This window comes from Zootoca vivipara, chromosome 4 (genome assembly GCF_963506605.1).
Source record: "Zootoca vivipara chromosome 4, rZooViv1.1, whole genome shotgun sequence".
NCBI lineage: Eukaryota > Metazoa > Chordata > Lepidosauria > Squamata > Lacertidae > Zootoca > Zootoca vivipara.
Window position 1 is genome coordinate 40,269,356 of NC_083279.1, and position 18,335 is coordinate 40,287,690.

Genomic DNA, 18,335 nt, shown 5'->3' on the forward strand with positions numbered 1-18,335 from the left:
AGAGTTCTGTTCCCATCCATCTATAGAGGGAATCTCACAGACATTCCATTATGCACTTCCCACTGACCTTCGTCATCCAGAAAAGTTTGATTTGGAGGGGGAAGGGAAAGGCGCAGAGAAGAGACAAGGCCATTGTATTTCTGAGCCTTTTGTCAAGTTTGCTAGCCTACTGCTGGGCACAACTTTAATGCTCATATGTTATTTAGCTTCTCCACCACCAGCCGTAACACAATTAAGCTTTGTTCTGACCAAGAATATAATTTATTCTGATTAATATATGGATGCTGATTAAATGACCAAACATAAGGGGGAAATCAGGCATTCATTTTAATTAAGCCTATAAATAGTAACAACAGACAGAGGAGTTCCGAGACTCAACTTGCAGGACAGTTACAAGCAATTATTTAGAATTAAGTCCCATTAAGTCCAGTACTTCCTTGTAAGCAGGGCTCAGGGTTGCAGACATAGACTGAGGTCCTGACAAAATCTATGAGTAATCTTGCTGAACTCTGACCTAAAGTCCAAAGCTGGCAAATAACAGGACTGTGACCCTTTAGATCCAGATACGATGCTTTCAGACAGATTGTATGTCGTGTTCTTGTTGAGCCAAACCACAGACAAAATGTACTCATAGTCAACACAGAATCTGTTCTTTTTTTAGAAAACTGTTGATCTCCTGCAGGCTCTCAATCCACCTGTATTCAAAAGAAAGGTTATAATGTAAGTTTTTGCAGTCAGTCAAGAATTTTGCCTGTTTTTGGAAACAAAAACTATTCCAAGCAGCAGGAGTGTGTGTGGTGGTGGTTGGTTTTTTTTTTTTTGAGGGGGGGGGATTATCCAACAATAAGTTTAACAGAACTGCAAGTTCTCAAAACTTTTTAAAAAACTGTTACGTTCCCCAAAATGTTTAGTCAACACTGTTTGAGGTAGGATCCAAAAAGTAGCCCATAGTTTTCTTGCTGTTAGTGCATAGAAAACAACTCTATAGATAACATAATCTTTCACATTAGCCAGCAACTGTCCAATTTTCAAGTAATCTGATTTCCCTTCTAGAAAACTCTGAAATGATTATTATTTATCAAACTTATTAGTTGTTTTTCATTACAAAATCTCAATGCATTTACAACAAAAAAATTAATAATACATTAAAGTCAGCATAAACTACAATACACTAAAATCTAAAACTGATTCATATTTTTGAAAAAAAGGACTAAAACATCACGCCCACTGATAAAGGCCAGACATAATTAAAAACCAAAGGCCTACCACCTAAAGAAAAGTAATTTGACTGCCTGGAGAGAGTATACCATAAGTGGGGAGCCATTGCTGAGAAGTATTTTTCTCATGTCCACACTCTCCGCATCTCCCTTGGAGGGAACATATGGCAGAAGGGCTTCAAATTAATGTGCCAAGTGAGAAGTAATGGAGCTATTTTATTAGTTTTTCTTCCTCCTGCAAAGAGGGAACAGGAACCATAGCTATAGAGAGGTGCAAGCCAATACATTACTGGTACTTTCAGAAATGTATTTACTGTTTTATTCCAAACATGGATTTCAAAGCATGATTTTCTGCCACTCAGCTATGCACCTAAGCAGAGTTTGCAAACTGGTGCTCTAGAGATAAACCCCCAGCTTGCTTTATATTTTACAAAGTTCTAAGCCTTTGAAAACATATAATTGCTGTAGTTAAATATTATGCACATTACCATACCTTTGGAATGGTCAGGAGAGATAACACAAGTAATAAAAACAGCAAATAGCTTTAAAATTGCATCACTCAAGTGTTCTATTTGAGTAAATTATGTATTTGGAGCCAGAAGAATTAAAAAAAAAACTTAACAACTAATCCAGCTTTACTTTTAGGGCTATTCTTATTTTTCTCATGGGAGCCATGGAATAGTTAGTGCATCTTACCTCTTCATTGAGAAGCCATAGACAATTCTATTTTATTGCTTTTTCTTCTTGTACTTTTGCTGTTTTGTCACTATCTGCATCACCCTTAAAAAGACACCACAGATTGAAGTTTTAATAATTTTTATCAAAACATATTGCCTCCACAAAATAAAGTATTTGATTATTAGATTCCATAGTCTTTGGGCATATACCATCTCTAAAGGATGATCTAATGTTAGTTTCTCCTCAGTATGTATTTTGGGGTCCTTTAGTAAAGCCTGGGCATAACTCTGGATCTGGGCATAACTCTGCCCAGGTACGGCAGAGGAGCTGATTTCTTAGTCCATCCTCTGGACAAAAGCGATCACACTTGCAAAATATCCTTGAGTGAAAACAGATGCCTGGAGTACGAAGAGTCTGGCTTGTTCAATGTTTCTGTACCTAGGGCAAATTGCAATATTAAAGAGGGGGGGGAAGAATCTCTATGTTTCTAGGAAAGTTTAATTCTGATGGGTACATTTTCATTAGGCAATCCATGTTTGTTGTGGAGACTTTAACCTCATGCATAGTTGCCAAGTTTTCCCTTTTCTCGCGAGGAAGCCTATTCAGCATAAGGGAAAATCCCTTAAAAAAAGGGATAACTTGGCAGCTATGACCTCATGAGAGAATCTCATCTTCTGAAAGCAAGTTGTTGTCTCCTCAGCTGGGACATTTTAGAAACACACTGTTGATACGGGGGGTGGAGGACCAGACACCCCATCAGCGTAATAACTCCTGCCTGTGTACATAAATTCTTCTTCCTGATAGACCCTGCACAGTTATATTCTGATTTGTGACTTAGAAGGGCACAGAATATCGTATGCCGGGGTGAGGTTACCAAAGGCCCAGGAGGCAAGTGTGGCCCTCCAGGCTTCTCTCTTGTCCTTGGGTCTCTCTCCAAGCCACCCCCCCTCCCAGCCTTGTTTTGTACTCTCCACAAGGGTTTTTGCCTGGCCAGAATGATGTCTTGAATTCTGATATTGTCTTGCCTGCCTGGAAGGAGGATGGGGAGGGGTGTGTGAACCTGTGTTTGAACTAGACCATTTCACAAAGGCAAAGTTTACATTCATTGCTCTGTCCACTTTTGCTTCTGGTCCTGTCGACCAATGGCATGTGGCCCCTAGAGAGTTGCCAAGAAAGGACTGTGGCCCTTGCACTGAAAGTGGGTTCTCACTGTCATACGCTTAGATGTTAAACAAAAACACAAGTAAGAAGCCGTGGACTGGATAGCTTGAAACCTTTCATACGTTTGAATTACTTCAAAAAAAATGCATGCCCTTTTAAAAGCCTGAATACCCCTGCCCTGCCCCCACTTCTTGTTACTTGGTAATACTGAGTTCTAGCCAACTTTTTTGATAGCAAAAAATTGGAAAGGAGAAGTGATATCCACCAAATTAGACTGGCAGGTGAAGATGATAGAATATACAGAACTAGCCAAAATGACTAGAAGTATAAGAGATGATTCAAAACAGATTAAATAAAGAATGGACTGTCTTTAAAGAATATTTACAGATACATTGTAAAAATTTAAATGCTTTGACGAATCTAGACTGAACCTTGCAGGACAATATGGAATACGAATAAATTAAGTGATAATTAAAATTAAGAAGCGATAATACAAAGTGTGAAATCGAAAATGAAGCCAAGAAAACATAGTGGGATGATGGCAGTCCAAGGAATATGTGATGTTTTTTCTTGTTTGTTTGCCCTTTGTTATTGCATTGCATTGCATTGTTGTTTGTTTATTTTTGCAATGTTGAAGTACTGTTTCAATAAGGTATTTAAAATATTTTTTTTAAGAGTTCTATCCAACTCTGTCAAACCCAGACTAAACCCACTGAAACAAATAGATTGAAGGCCGTCATCACTAACAAATCCATGGATTTCAAGGGGCCAACAGCGAGTCAGAAACCATCAACTGAAATTAACTTGTTGAGGTAGTTTAACCAAAAGGAACAAGAGAGGAATTAGGTTAGGGAAGGATATGATGCAATTAACAGCAGAAGCATATAAGAACTTGAAAAATGCCACTGACATCTCTGAAAGCTAGCTACAATTTTGATGATGTAGAGGATTGTAGCCTGTTTCTGCAAAAAACTAGTGCATAAACATGCAAACCTGAAGAATGAGCAGCATACTATGTAGAAGATTCAAATGGCATATTACACGGCATCTCCCATTAAACATAATTTAAGAGCAGCAGTAGCATGCTGCTTGAATCCCAAACCTATAACAGCATAGCATTTCTAGTAAAGGTACCCCAGACTGTTAGGTCCAGTCGTGTCCGACTCTGGGATTGCAGCGCTCATCTCGCTCTAAAGGCCGAGGGAGCCGGCGTTTGTCCACAGACAGCTTCCAGGTCATGTGGCCAGCATGACTAAGCCGCTTCTGGTGAACCAGAGCAGCGCACAGAAACGCCGTTTACCTTCCTGCCGAAGCGGTACCTATTTATCTACTTGCACTTTGACGTGCTTTCAAACTGCTAGGTGGGCAGGAGCTGGGACCAAACAACGGGAGCTCACCACATTGTGGGGATTCAAACCGCCAAGCTTCTGGTCGGCGAGCCCTAGGCTCTGTGGTTTAGACCACAGCCCCACCTGAGTCCCGGCATTTCTAGTGTGCTGCATTTCCTAATTATGAGTACATGAAAGTAGGAGCAACCAGTGTTAGAAACTGAGATATGAAAGCTAGGAGCTAAATGGCACCTTTAATCTAGATCATGGGTGTAACAATGGAATGTCTAGGTGCACTTTTTATAACAAGAATACAAAGCTGAAAATGAATGAATTCCAGCTAAAATCTTATGTTCATTTTTCACATGGTCTAGTCTTCATCTGAAGACTGCAAAAAACAAAGCCATGCTTCCCTAGCCCGCCCCCCTAAGATTCTTAAAGAGGGTCTCTTCTCCAGTCTTCAGAGAGTAGCTGGAAGTGGGGAGGCAGAAAAAGGTCCTCCCTTCCTTCCACTCTGCAGTTTTAATCTGAAATCTTAGGCGCAGTACTGCACCCACAGCTCAGAAACTGCTTGCGCTAATGAAAATCCCTTTCGCAAAACACGCCTGGAACAATGGGAGTTTCGAACGCTGGGAACAACAGCATGGTACAGTACTTGAAATTATGGGACTAATTTGACTTATCCCTGCACAGCTCTGGTGCTCTAAAAGCATAAGCAGAATAGCATAGAAAAAAGAACACAGCAGTTCAAAACAAAACTGCCAAGAACAGAGACGCACCTACAGCACAACAAACTCTCAAATGCCATACCTTGTCACTGGCTTTTGCAGATTTTTTCTTTTTGGGAGGATCTTTCCAGAGAGATTCTATATTTATGTAGGCTTGCAGACTCCAGTCATACATCTGAGAACCAGTTACCTTTCAGAAATCAGAGATTTCATAACAGTCACATTAACATCCACTTAAAACACTGTGCATTTTTATTTTTAAGTTTGTTTTTTTTAAAAAAACTTTACAAGCATTATGAAGAAGTGCTAGTTGAATTACTTTTATCGTATCTAGCCATAGGCCATTACAACAAAATATTGACCCAGCCCAGTAACAGCAGGGAAGATCAATTGCTATCCATGCAGTACAGGCCTGGAGCCCTCTGAAGAAGGACAACATCATTTCTATGAGCTTAACCAAACTACTGTAGCAATGGAACAGATATTCACAATTACCAACATTTTAAAAAAGCTGTTCTTGCAAGAAAAATGTCAGTGCTAAAGATATTGGCAGATTAAGTTGGTTTATGGAAGGAAATTTTCCAGGCCCCTGCTGCCCCCCATCCCAACACAGTAGCACCCCCAGCAAAGGAGGAGATTCAGGGGCCTTCTTGAGCAATGCTGTTAACTTCCCAAAATAACTAAAAGTAGCTAATGTAAGAAAACGCTCCTGTACCCTGCTCCTCACTGCAACCCCATCCCACACTGTCAAGGCAGTCTTTTTAGAGGTTTCTAAGGGATGTGGTGGTACATATGGTGGCAAACTTTACATTCATGAAGTTCCTTTATTCAATTTATTTTACTGGATCAAATCCAGTAAAAAGGTAAAGGTAAAGGATCCCTGGACAGTTAAGTCCAGTCAAAGGCGACTATGGGGTGCGGCACTCATCTCACTTTCAGGCCGAGGGAGCCGGCGTTTGTCCGCAGACAGCTTTCTGGGTCATGCGGCCAGCGCGACTAAACTGCTTCTGGCACAATGGAACACTGTGACGGAAACCACACAAGCTGTATAAGAACGCCAGCCTTACAAAATGCAGAGGTTGGCTAGAAAAATACTTAAAGAAGCATATGATGACTACTAGTTAGCCTTAAAGAAAGGTCAAAGATAAATCTAGAAAAAATCTGCTCAAAACTTCAGCTGCAAAAAATGATATGCAAGAACCCTCATTAATCATTAATTTAAGGCTAAGCCACCAGCTTGTAAACAACCTGTGCTGTGCTCCATCTGTACTCCATATCTTTGTACTTCAAAGCATATTACTTTCAGTACTCATTCCATATAGCATTGTTCTGTGCTTCAAACACATTAAATGTGGGACTTAATTGTTTCAAATACACCTGAGAGGGATGGGTTTACACCAGTGCCCCCGGGGCTACTCAATGGTACGCAGTACCGGCACCTCCTCTTTTTTTTGGTTAAAATGTGTGAAACATACTGTAACAACTTCATGGTGAACACCAGCACCTATTTTTCTAGAGAAAAAGCACTGGTTTACACAATTAGAGAGGGCATAAAAACAGCTGCTTCTTCAGCTTTACTTATGATAAGGAGGATAACTACCCCATTGTCAATGGATGAGAGTGAATTATTTCACATGAACAAGTAACCACAAGAATTCACTCAACCAAGAGTCAATTTTAAGAAAAATACATACCTAGGACTCTTCTACGAGTTCTAAGGCTATCCTAAGGGGAATAGCAGTGTGGAAACAAGGCTTTTGATCACTGATAATTCATACAGCAACACCGCAAAACCTTAAAACCTGCCTAGCTGACACAAAGACACCAAAATAAGTAGACTACCCTATGTTGTGTCATTCCAGCATTTTAGACTGCATGTATTAGTAATGCAGGCTTTTATAAGAAATAAGCTGTGCTTGCCTTTAAAACAAAGTACAGTGGTACCTTGGTTTATGAACTTAATCTGTTCCAGAAGTCCGTTCTTAAACCGAGGCATGCTTTCCCTAATGAGGCCTCCCACCGCCGGTGCCTTTCCACCGTTCGGATTCCATTCTTAGACCAAGGTAAAGTTCTCAAACTGGGACACTATTTCTGGTTTTGCGGAGTTTGTAAACCGAATAGTTCTTAAACCAGACTGTTCTTAAATTGAGGTACCACTGTACATACAACAGCAAATGAGCATTTGCTATATGCAAGCCATATTTAAAGCTATACAAATAGGAACTGTGTGATTTCCCACAGTACTAACCTTGGCAAGGATAATGGCTTGCTGCGGGTAGTAGAGAGCGGCACCAATCCCCATGAAGCTTGCTGGATACACCAACCTCTTTATTTTGGAACCTGCACCAAAGAATATACATTACTTTTCATGTCTGTATAAAACAAATGATGTGCTGAACAAGGTGATCCACACATTATAACACATTTTTTTCAGCCAGCCTAAGCTATCCAAATGGCACAATATTTTGTTATAGATACCTGTCCTTTTGACAGAAAGTAGATCTGGAGATGAGTGTTTAAGCAATGGGATCTGATTAGACATAATAGTTTAGTGGGTTAGAATTTGAAAACTGGAATCGCAAAGAACATAGATATACTGACTACTAAGGAACTCATGCCTGGCTTCCGAGCCTTTAGCAGATCCTGCTGCCCACATAATTCCAAATTCTTCTCTACAATTATGAGGATTCAACACATTAAAAAGATAGCTAAATCTCCATTGCACATCAATATTTATGTCAATGAAAGAGAAAATTATCACCTAGAAATTGAAGGGGGGAATTGTAAACTATCACATACCTCTAGCCAGAAACAAGCCAACAATACCAGCAAAACCTATGACACCAAGCCTTGGATAAAATCCTGGAGGTGGGGTTTTGAGAAGTTCGTAGCCTTCTAAAATAAAAATCAGACCACAGCATATTACATGCCATGTAGTATGTATATATTTTCAGAATTTCAATTAAATTTAAAAGTATTATTTGCACTTATTTTTCCAACTACAAATAATTGGTTACAACTACAAGCAACTTTAAATATCCACTTATATCCCACTTTTCCTCCAAGGAGCTCAGGACAGCATACATAGCTTCCCCACATTTTATTCTCAAAACAATTCTATGAGGTGGGTTAGTATGAGAGGCAATGTTGGGATTTGAACCTGGCTCTACCCAGGTTTTTGGCACCTGTCACACACCTTATCAAGCCAGATTTTAATTTGCAAAATGAATCTGAAAGTTCTGTGAATATAATCATATACACTGTTACACTTACTAATATTTTTTAATTTAATCGATTCTAATTTGTATGAATAGGGGATGGGTGAATTTTTGGAAATGTGGCTGTGCAAGGTTGCCAAAGTGAGGGAAAACAAGATCCAGTTGCACACAGCTATAAACAGGACTTTGTTTTAAGAAAAACACCAGAATAAAGAAAAACAACATTCCTTGGGGATGAAACTGCATGTTCCAGAACAACAGAGCCAATTTGGCTAGACCCTAAAGGCACTGTGATAAGGACAGAGATTATGGCCTTTGAGTCATGTAGTCAGAAAAGACCTTGAAACCCTGAAACCTAGAAGCATTCAGATGGGAATCTGAAAGATGCTGCAAGAATCTTGCAAGCTCAAAAAACATTCCAAGTTGATCTTGCAATCCAAAGAATATCTGCAATCAAGACTGTGTCACATAACCAAAAGATTGAGCTAAGAGTATAAGAATTAAAAGAAAAGTTGTAAGAGTAGCCATTTGCCCAAAAGATCTCTGCAGGACCCAGTGAGCACTATGGAGCTTCCACCTTGTCCTCTTTGTGCTACTAGAATGGACATCTAGTTGCAGAGCAAATGTGAATGTGCTGTTTGATTGAGAGTTCTTGAGTAAATGAAATTAATACTTTCAAAAATCAGAACCAATGCCTTAGTCTCTAATGCACTCCTCCAATCCTGCTCTGCTATTGCAAAGTGAGACTAGAAGGCTAAGCAATGCACGGGGCAGAGATGGACTATGAGCATGCAGAAGACAGAAATATTCAAAAAAGTAAAAAAGATCAAAACTGGCAATAAGCTAGCAAAACAAAGATAAACATAAACAGCTAAAGAGGCACAGGTATGCATACAGCAAATGGGGTTCTATTGTAGCCTTTCAGGAGCTACAATATTCTTTGCCGATTTTTGCTACAACAGACTAATCCAAGCACAATTCTCTCTTAATCACTAACAGTTACAGGGTTGTTGTTTTTTAATGACAGGACATCTTCAAATATCTAAAGGGCTGTCACATGGAAGATGGAGCAAGCTTGTTTTCTCCTGCTCTTGAGGCTAGGACCTGAACCAATGGATCAAGTCACAAGAAGGGAGATTCCCACTAAACATCAGGAAGAACTTTCTGACAGTAAGAGCCACTCAACTGTGGAATGCACCTGTTGAAAGGTAGTAGGCTCTCCTTAATTGCAGGTTCTTAAGCAGAGGTTGGATGGCCAACTGTCAGGGATGCTTTAGATGAGATTCCTGCATTGCAAGGGGTTGGACAAGATGACCTCAGGGTTCCTTCCAATTCTACAATGCTATGATTCAGAAATGTACAATTATTTACCATTTTTCGACCCTATCTGGTATCAAACAGGGTATTACTGTATTGCTACAGCAATAAGGGACGATTCCTCAGGGTGTAGCTTATTTTTATGAGCAATTTTCTCCAGCATAAACCCTTTAAAAATACATATGCAGTAAGCATTCTGTTCTGTTATACAAAGCACAGGACTGCCTTTCTATCATCCATGATTAGTCAGCTGCAGCCCTGGAATTGACAATCATTTATGAACTAAGCCCTAAAACAGCGGGCCAGAGTAATTTGGGGAGAGTAAAGGGAACTGCTACTTTTGAAGTTAGAGCAACGTATTAAGTGATAAATATTCTCTCTTTCATTTCTCTACATTTTAAAAAAGCAAACGTAACCTAAATGAAGTGTTTTTGAGAACTTGCCACAATTTTGGCTGGTCCTAATGAAAGTACCGGGATGCGGGTGGCGCTGTGGGTTAAACCACCGAGTCTAGGGCTTGCCGATCAGAAGGTCGGCGGTTCGAATCCCCGTGACGGGGTGAGCTCTCGTTGCTCGGTCCCAGCTCCTGCCAACCTAGCAGTTCAAAAATGCAAGTAGATAAATAGGTATCGCTCCATTGGGAAGGTAAACGGCGTTTCTGTGCGCTGCTCTGGTTCACCAGAAGTGGCTTTGTCATGCTGGCCACATGACCCGGAAGCTGTATGCTGGCTCCCTCGGCCAATAAAGCAAGATGAGTGCCGCAATCCCAGAGTCGTCCGCGACTGGACCTAATGGTCAGGGGTCCCTTTACCTTTAATGAAAGTACTGCCCAGCGGTGGATTTCATTATTCTTTCTATTTTTTAAATCATTTAAACAGTTTGAGAAAAAGCATAGGATTCTTTTAGCTTAAGAAGTTTTATTTTTTTAATGACATACATGGACAGGTAGTATATGATTATACTGTTTCCAGCAGGGGCAAAAGACACAGGGTGGGGAAGGTAGCAAGAAAATGGCATGGAGGGAAGGGTTAGAAACCATAGTTCCCATAGTTCATTTTTGTAAAAAGATCATTACAGACAACACCATGTTAAGGTCTAATTTGATCCTCGGTGGTGTTATCTAAATAAATATCCTTTTGTTTTGTATAACCTATTAACTATTAGCTTATGGTTCCAAGTCCAAAGTGCATTATGCCCCTGAAGAGATGCATTTTGAGATCTTTTGTTTTACATTTTCACTGAATCCTTGTTTGACCATTTCTTGTTTGACCATTATTTGAAACAGCATAAGGAAGACCTTTGTTTTGCTTTTAATAGGTCTCTTATCTGCTTATAACCACATTGTTCCGAGCCTAATACGCTCCAGTAAAACCAAATACATTGCAGCAAATAAATATGCAGCAATTAACTGGTGCCTCGCCTCACTGTACAGCCAAGATGGAGAAATACAATGCACATCTAGAAAGTCGTGACAATAAAGAACAGAAACATTTCCTTGTTTAAACAGGAAATGCTGAAAAGACCGGAGTTCCTTTACAGAGAGAAAGAGAACCCAAGGCTGCATATCTTCTAATGCTTCAGTACAGGTATAGGAGCATCAAAACCTATTATTTCAACATAGGCTTAACACAGAATTCAGATATCTTGTTGCCCCCAAATGCCTCCCATCTCCCAGCCTTTCCTTGTTGTGTATCAGACCCATCATTGCCATAATGTTCTTGGAGAGGAGAGAATTAAGCCCTGCAGTGACAAACTACAGTAAGCTGAGAAAAGTACATTCCTGCACAACTTAGGCAAAGATTTGAAAGTTGCAGTAAAAAAGGTGGAAGCCTTTTGTGTTAATTATAATCGGCATACTGACAACAAAACAACCACTGTAATGGGCTCAGTATGACTAGGCCCTCACAGGATCTCATTATGGGTAACCTTTGGTGTGATGTGCCTATAATAAATGAGACCTTTAAGTGGGCAGAAATAAGCAGCTTACATGGCTAGCTTCCCCCTGAGCAGAATGAGGCAGCTGCTTTAGCAATGTTCAATACAGCTGCAATCATACAGATTATGTAAAACTGTTTTTATAATCTTGCTACTACTTAACCACATCTGATTTAGTTGTAGGAACTATCAATGGATCTTACCTCTGCCATATTCAGCTGCTTTTTCTATTTTGGGCATGGCTTTGTCAGAAAAACCCTAGAGATGGGAACAACAGTGATAATTGCTACTGTTTTTCATCAAAGAAGATCACGAAGCCATTTGTAAGCACCTAGTGGCATCACAGGTATTCCAAAGCAATTAAAAATGGTTTCTATATAGATTATATCTCCATATATCATATTATACTGTGTTGTAGGATGCCCGGTAACACCAGGCTTGATTGATATAGAGCAGGGGTAGCCAACTCCTAAGAGACTGCATCTACTTACAGAATTTTGGGGTTCAGGTCAAATTTGTTGAGCTTTTTTTTTAAAGGAGGAGGAAAGGCCCGGTTTTTGGGGAAACATACAGCCTCACTGAGTAAACTCGGTCTTCCCTTCTGCAGATCGTGCAACAATGGAGGGCAGAGTGATGGGGCAAAGCCAGATTCTATTTTACCTACACTAAGGAAAGGGACCCAGTGATCGACCGCGATCTACCAAAACCTCCCGGGGATCTACCAGTAGATTCCAATCTACCTGTAGGACATCCTGGGTACAGAATGTCTAACACACACAGGAAAGAATTTAAGCTAGTGATTCCTCACTTCTAGGTGTCTCTAAATAGTCCTGTCACTTGTACTGTCTAACATTGGGGGCCTATGGCACATCTTCTGTCATACTAATCCAACCATGGCAACCTAGGGCCTTCTTAAGTGTTACAAAATAATCAGCATGTGTGTGATTTGGGTGGGGGAGCAGAAAACTGCACTAGCTCTAGCCCCTTCCTCTATTGCTGTAACGTTACAACTCATGGAAGCTCATGTCTCACTCTACTCATCAGACTGACCTCATGAGGAGGGGGAAGAGGAGCTCTCTTTGGGGAAGCATTTCCTGAATCCTGACTGAGGTAGCTTCCCTCACTTCTCACTTTTTCTGATATGGAAGGCAAGAGGAGACTTTAGGAAGCCAAAATGCTCAAATGTCCTGGCTGCTGCTTTCCCCTGACTTCTTAGCCAGGGTGGGAACAAATAATAATAATAATAATAATTTATTATTTATACCCTGCCCATCTGGCTAGGTTCCCAGCCACTCTGGGCGGCTTCCAACAAAATATTAAAATACAGAAATCCATCAAACATTAAAAGCTTCCCTAAACAGGGCTGCCTTAAGATGCCTTCTAAATGTCTGGTAATTGTTGTTCTCTTTGACCTCTGGTGGTAGGGCATTCCACAGGGTGGGTGCCACTACCAAGAAGGCTCTCTGCTTGGTTCCCTGTAACTTGGCTTCTCATAGCGAGGGAACCACCAGAAGGCCCTCGGCGCTGGACCTCAGTGTCCGGGTAGAATGATGGGGGTGAAAGAGATCAAATCCCGCACAAGCACTACAGTGCACCTCCCACCCAGTGGTGTAGGGGGACAAGGCTAGTCCCCTAAATGTTCCCCATGCGCCTCCTTCCCAAAGCCTGGGAAGCTTCTGCCCAGCTTAGGGTGGGAGGTGTGATGCTCATATGTCCAAGAGCCATCCTGGCTTTGAGAAGGAGGCAGGAGGGCTCCAGCACTCTATCAGAACCCTGGTGCCTCCTTCCCAGAGCCTGGGAAGCTTCTACTCAGCTTAGAGAAGAAGGCACGATGTTCATGCACGCAACATCAGGATGTCACAATATCACACGTGTGATGTGCCGTCCCATCGCCCTTGCAAGCTGATGCCTCTGGCCCCAGCTGTTCCCCCTATGACAATTTTCATAGAGAAATCCCAATGAAAGTCCTTGTTATTATATATTTTACATGGCTGTTTATTTGTATAGATTTTAAAATTTTATATGTGGATGTTTTATGATGGCTTATACTTGTAAAGGTTGACAAAGAAGAAGAAGAAAATTTTCACCAGATGCCACTGTTCTCTGTAATACTCACAACCAGGAAGCAACATGGAAGTGGTACCAAGAATGATGCCACAGCTGCAAATTAAACCAGGACAACCTGAACCACAAGCAGGATATTACTGGAACATGGCATGTGTCGGCTTAGTTTTTAAAGGTAGGTTAAAAAAACAGGGCTGTACACAGCCCCATCAGCCATGACCACAATCACCGGGTCCCAAACCAGGACACTCCATCCAGAACCACCTGCACCACCCTGGAACTGGCCCCAAAGTAGTTCAGGTGTAGGGCTTATGTTTATTTGGTTAAAAACAACAACACCAAAGCCTAATTAAACATACAGCCATGAGAGGCAGAGGAAGGAAGCAGAGAGCAGGGGTGTCAATTTGGTGGTGCACTGCTTTATAATTGCCCCACAAAAGCTGCTAGCAAAGGGGCACCCTGCAGGAAGAAAACTCTGGCAGTGGGCTCCAACCTTTTCCCTGCCTCAGGCCTTGACCAAATCCGGCGCACAACCCTGTTTAAAAAAATCTACTAGCACCACCAAATTGCAGGTGGTCTTGGGGGGCCCTAAAACCAGAGGGGTGTATGGAAGCTTCGGTAACAAGACTGGGAGATTAAAATGTAAATGCACTGGCCATTAGCTTATCTGGACTGCAACCTGCTTGTGAAATTCTTATACTTGCATCTCCACAATCTGAAATAATTAACAGTTAAAGCTTAGTCTCATTATGAATTTAAACTCTATAAAGTTCCTATTAACTGTACCCCTCAGCTTACAACCCGAAAACTCCATTAAGAGAACTTCCTTCAACAAAGAACAAGCTGGGCATTTTCAAGCAGATTCGTTACAAGAGCTAAGTAACATTTGTTAACACTCAATTTGTGTCTGAAACCAGACAAAAACGAGGTCAGATAGCTTGTCAGGCAAATCTGTATTTAGAAAATGGTAGAATTACTTCAAGACAACATATCTTGGCAAAATGATGATATGGGGAAGTCTGTATCAACAGTTAGTATGCAGGAGAACTGGTTCTACTCATGGGAATTTCTGGAATGAGATCTTCACACTAGTATGAATTCATCAGTTGCCAGGACTCTCAATGACATGATATTACATAGTGCTATACCTGAAACCAGGCTGTGTATGGCTCCAAAGATTGCCGCACATAACTGATACCTTCCTCCAACTGTGTATGTGTATCTTCCACATACTTTGATTTTGGTGATGGACTAGTATAGAGTGAAAGCTGTGAACAGCAGAAAACACAAAATTACTTCCTATTATCAAATTATTCCAAATAATAAACATTAAGTAGTACTGCATCACTTCAAGACATCAATGTGTACGAATAATAATTGAACCCCAGGAAGAGAAACCTTCGTAATTAGGAATGGTCACATTGAAACTGGGTGCTGGCTAACCAAAAACAATCGTTTACAAAGACAACAGACTCTTACCTCATCAACTTTCAGTAAGTTCTTTTTAGATGCATCTTTCTCAGGAGCAGCAGCATAAACTTGTACAGCAAGGAAGCTTAAGCTAGCAGGAGCAGCCATCAATTGCTTTACCTAAATATTATGAAAACATTTGTATTTTATGGGCTCAAGTGGAATTATATTGTACATTGTACATCCCATACGCCTAATATACATGCAAATAAAAAAAATGAGGGTGCTTATCAGAAGTGTATAGTTAGAGAACCCTGTCCACTGTTACCAATCTACATTTTTTTCAGTATTTTTGTTTGCATTTCTTGAGGATAGCATGTCAATAACATTTCTGTTTTCAGTTAAGCCTGAACTGGAGCACAGTGGAAGCAAATCAGTAATTTCTGATAAGCTTCCATGGAAATCTAGCTTGAAAAGCTGTGCTTTCAATTCCTGACACTCAGCTGCCATCAGAAATGAAACTGTCCATCATTTCTGTAATTGTTTATAGTTATAAATAATAATTACCAAAGAAGAGAACATACTAACCTTCAGAGGTTAGGGAAATTAGCTTCTTTGGCAATGATCTGTAAATGCCAATACTGTACCAACATGTTTGCTACAATAAATTTAGGAACGAGGCAAGATGAATAGAGCACACAAATTATATAAATGTCTGATGGCATAAGGACTACAGTGGTACCTCTGGTTAAGAACTTAATTCGTTCCGGAGGTCCTTTCTTAACCTGAAACTGTTCTTAACCTGAAGCACCACTTTAGCTAATGGGGCCTCCTGCTGCTGCCGCGCCGCAGGAGCACGATTTCTGTTCTCACCCTGAAGCAAAGTTCTTAACCTGAGGTACTATTTCTGGGTTAGCAGAGTTTGTAACCTAAAGCGTTTGTAACCTGATACGTTTGTAACCCAAGGTACCACTGTACAATCTGTATCACTCTTCCAAGGATTTTAAGCCACCCATATTCAGAGCAATACAAATATAGAGCTGCTACATGGTCAGGCATCACTTAGAGAAAGAAAAGCAGTGTGTGCCCATCCTTGTTTGTCTAGACTAGAGCTATTCTTTCTACCACAATAAACTGGACGGGGTTGGGGGTGGGAGAGAGAGAACACTTGGGAGAGAGAAACTTTATGTGCATACTTGAGCTCCCACACGGCATTGCTGAATTTAAGTGAACATTTCAAATAGAAATTATACCATCAGTAACATGTTCTCTTAAAATAAACAGATGCCTAAAATAAAACAACACTTCAATCTTCATCAGGTTTTCTATGGTTGCCATCCAGTGCACTCTTATTTGGAATTAAGCACCACTGAAGTTGGAGAGGGGGATTTTTTCTGTAAACATGCATATGATTATAATGTAGAACACAAAACCCTGCAAATGCTTAATTTGCAGAAAGTTTAATTTATACTTTTAACTGTTAATTCGTAGAATATCTAGTGTGCATAGTGTTTTATCACAAGGAAGTCACTTGATAACCTCTATTTTACAACCATATTCAAAACTACCATTGAATTATTTATTTTGTTCAACAAAATGTATTTACTTGATTGTACTGAAACCACAGCAGTTAAATTAGCAACGAAGATAGAATAAGAAAGTCTTCAAATCCAAGAGTTAAGAGCATATGCACTTTTCTTCCACAAATTAATTGGTTAGGAATATGAATTACATAAAATACAGTTATGTGAAAAACCAGGTCATGATTATTATTTTTTACAATTACACTGTTAATTACCTAACAAAACACCTTTCTATTTCACAAAGTTTGGTCCTATAGCTCCCCCTGGAGAAAGGCAGGATGTACAACCCTAGAAAACTAGCAACTACTGTACAGTGTACTGTATTTTCAAACTCCTGAACACAAACTGAAACATTTAAGAAAATACAAATCAACAGTCAATGCTCCTCGGATGAGGGATGAGTAGTTACTCCTATAACAGATCCGAAATAAGTTTCATTGTCCCTCTGTATCAGAAGCAAAACTTCACTCAGGTTTGCAGGCATTGTGAATTTTAATACATATTATATGGCAGACCCTCTTTCTTTTTCTTTTTAAAAAGTTATATTGTTTGCCCCTACAGTATTCCTTGCAAAAGCAAAGAGGCTTGTGGCACCTTAAAGACCAGCGGATTTATTATGGCATAATAAACATTTGTGCATCACATGTGATGGGCTCAGAAGTCCTAACTGAATTCCATGGGGTTCACTCCACACGAAGTAGTGTTAGGACTGCAACCTCCATCTTTGAAGGTGATTTAAGGATTCTCTGGTTGTACTACGAACTAAGGCTGCATCCCTACAGCCACTTACCGGTACTTATCTGAGAGCACGTCTCACAGAATTCAATGGTATTTACCTCTGATTTGACGTGTGCAGGATTGCACTATAAACAGCCCCTCTACAACACAAGACTACTGTAGAATCCTAAACTCGCTTGGGAGTAAGCGCCATCAAAATGCATACGATTTAGTCGTTTTAAAAAGCCTGCTACGAACTCTGCTAGGAAATGAACTCTGACAGGGGGTTCACATCTAATTGCATCGACAGCACCAGATCGCATTCAGATTCTTTTCTAAATGGGAGGGAAGAGGTGATTTGAACCGCGTACTGTATTGGCCCAACACCAAGAGGGCTCCCTATGTATGCGGGCGGAGGATTCGGAATTAGAGGAGCTTCACTCTTCGGTCCTCCTCGCTCCCCCACCTCTACCCCGCGGAGCCCAAACGGCCACAAAAAAGACAAAACTGAAGAAGGCGGGGCTGCTAACACCAGCGCGTGCAAACCTCCGTCTACACCCTTTTTTAAAAACAGCCGCGATTGACCGGCATGTTTCCATGGCAACCGCGCGGTAATACGAGCGCGGCGCCGACCGCAACGGCGCAAAGCCCCGCGCGCGCACAACACACGGTTCGAAAGTCGCGCGCGGCGAAACAGCATCAGAGCCGGGGTGGGGGGCGGAGGAAGAGAAACAAAACAAACCACAGTGATATCGTTCAATTCCCTCCTCAAGAACTACCGGTGAAACTTTCTCACCTTGAACATGCCTGTGAGGACAGCGCCGCTGCTGGAGTGCGGCGCGACGGCAATGACGCACAAACCACGCGCCGTTGACGGACGCCAGAGCGGCGCAAGCCCGACACAAGGGAAGGGGGAGGAGAGACGTCGCGCGCGATTGGTGGGCGGTGCCCAACTTGACTTCCGGTCGTGTTGCGCGTC

General features: G+C 41.0%; 1 protein-coding gene across 2 annotated transcripts; it reads right to left on the minus strand.

The window, feature by feature from the left end:
* Nucleotides 1-303: 303 nt before the first annotated feature.
* Nucleotides 304-18,227, minus strand: APOO (apolipoprotein O). Of its 2 annotated transcripts, none has more exons than XM_035116131.2 (9): nt 18,153-18,227; nt 15,126-15,236; nt 14,795-14,914; nt 11,786-11,840; nt 7,912-8,007; nt 7,361-7,452; nt 5,195-5,302; nt 1,914-1,997; nt 304-695 (listed from the first exon to the last, which is right to left on the minus strand). In XM_035116131.2, exons 1-8 carry the CDS (start codon nt 18,159-18,161, stop codon nt 1,941-1,943), a joined length of 648 nt encoding a protein of 215 aa, XP_034972022.2. In that variant the 5' UTR covers nt 18,162-18,227; the 3' UTR covers nt 304-695; nt 1,914-1,940. The 2 variants fall into 2 exon arrangements, with proteins under 2 accessions (XP_034972022.2, XP_034972023.2); XM_035116132.2 differs by lacking the exon at nt 18,153-18,227 and adding an exon at nt 18,099-18,148.
* Between the last annotated feature and the right edge of the window lie 108 nt (nt 18,228-18,335).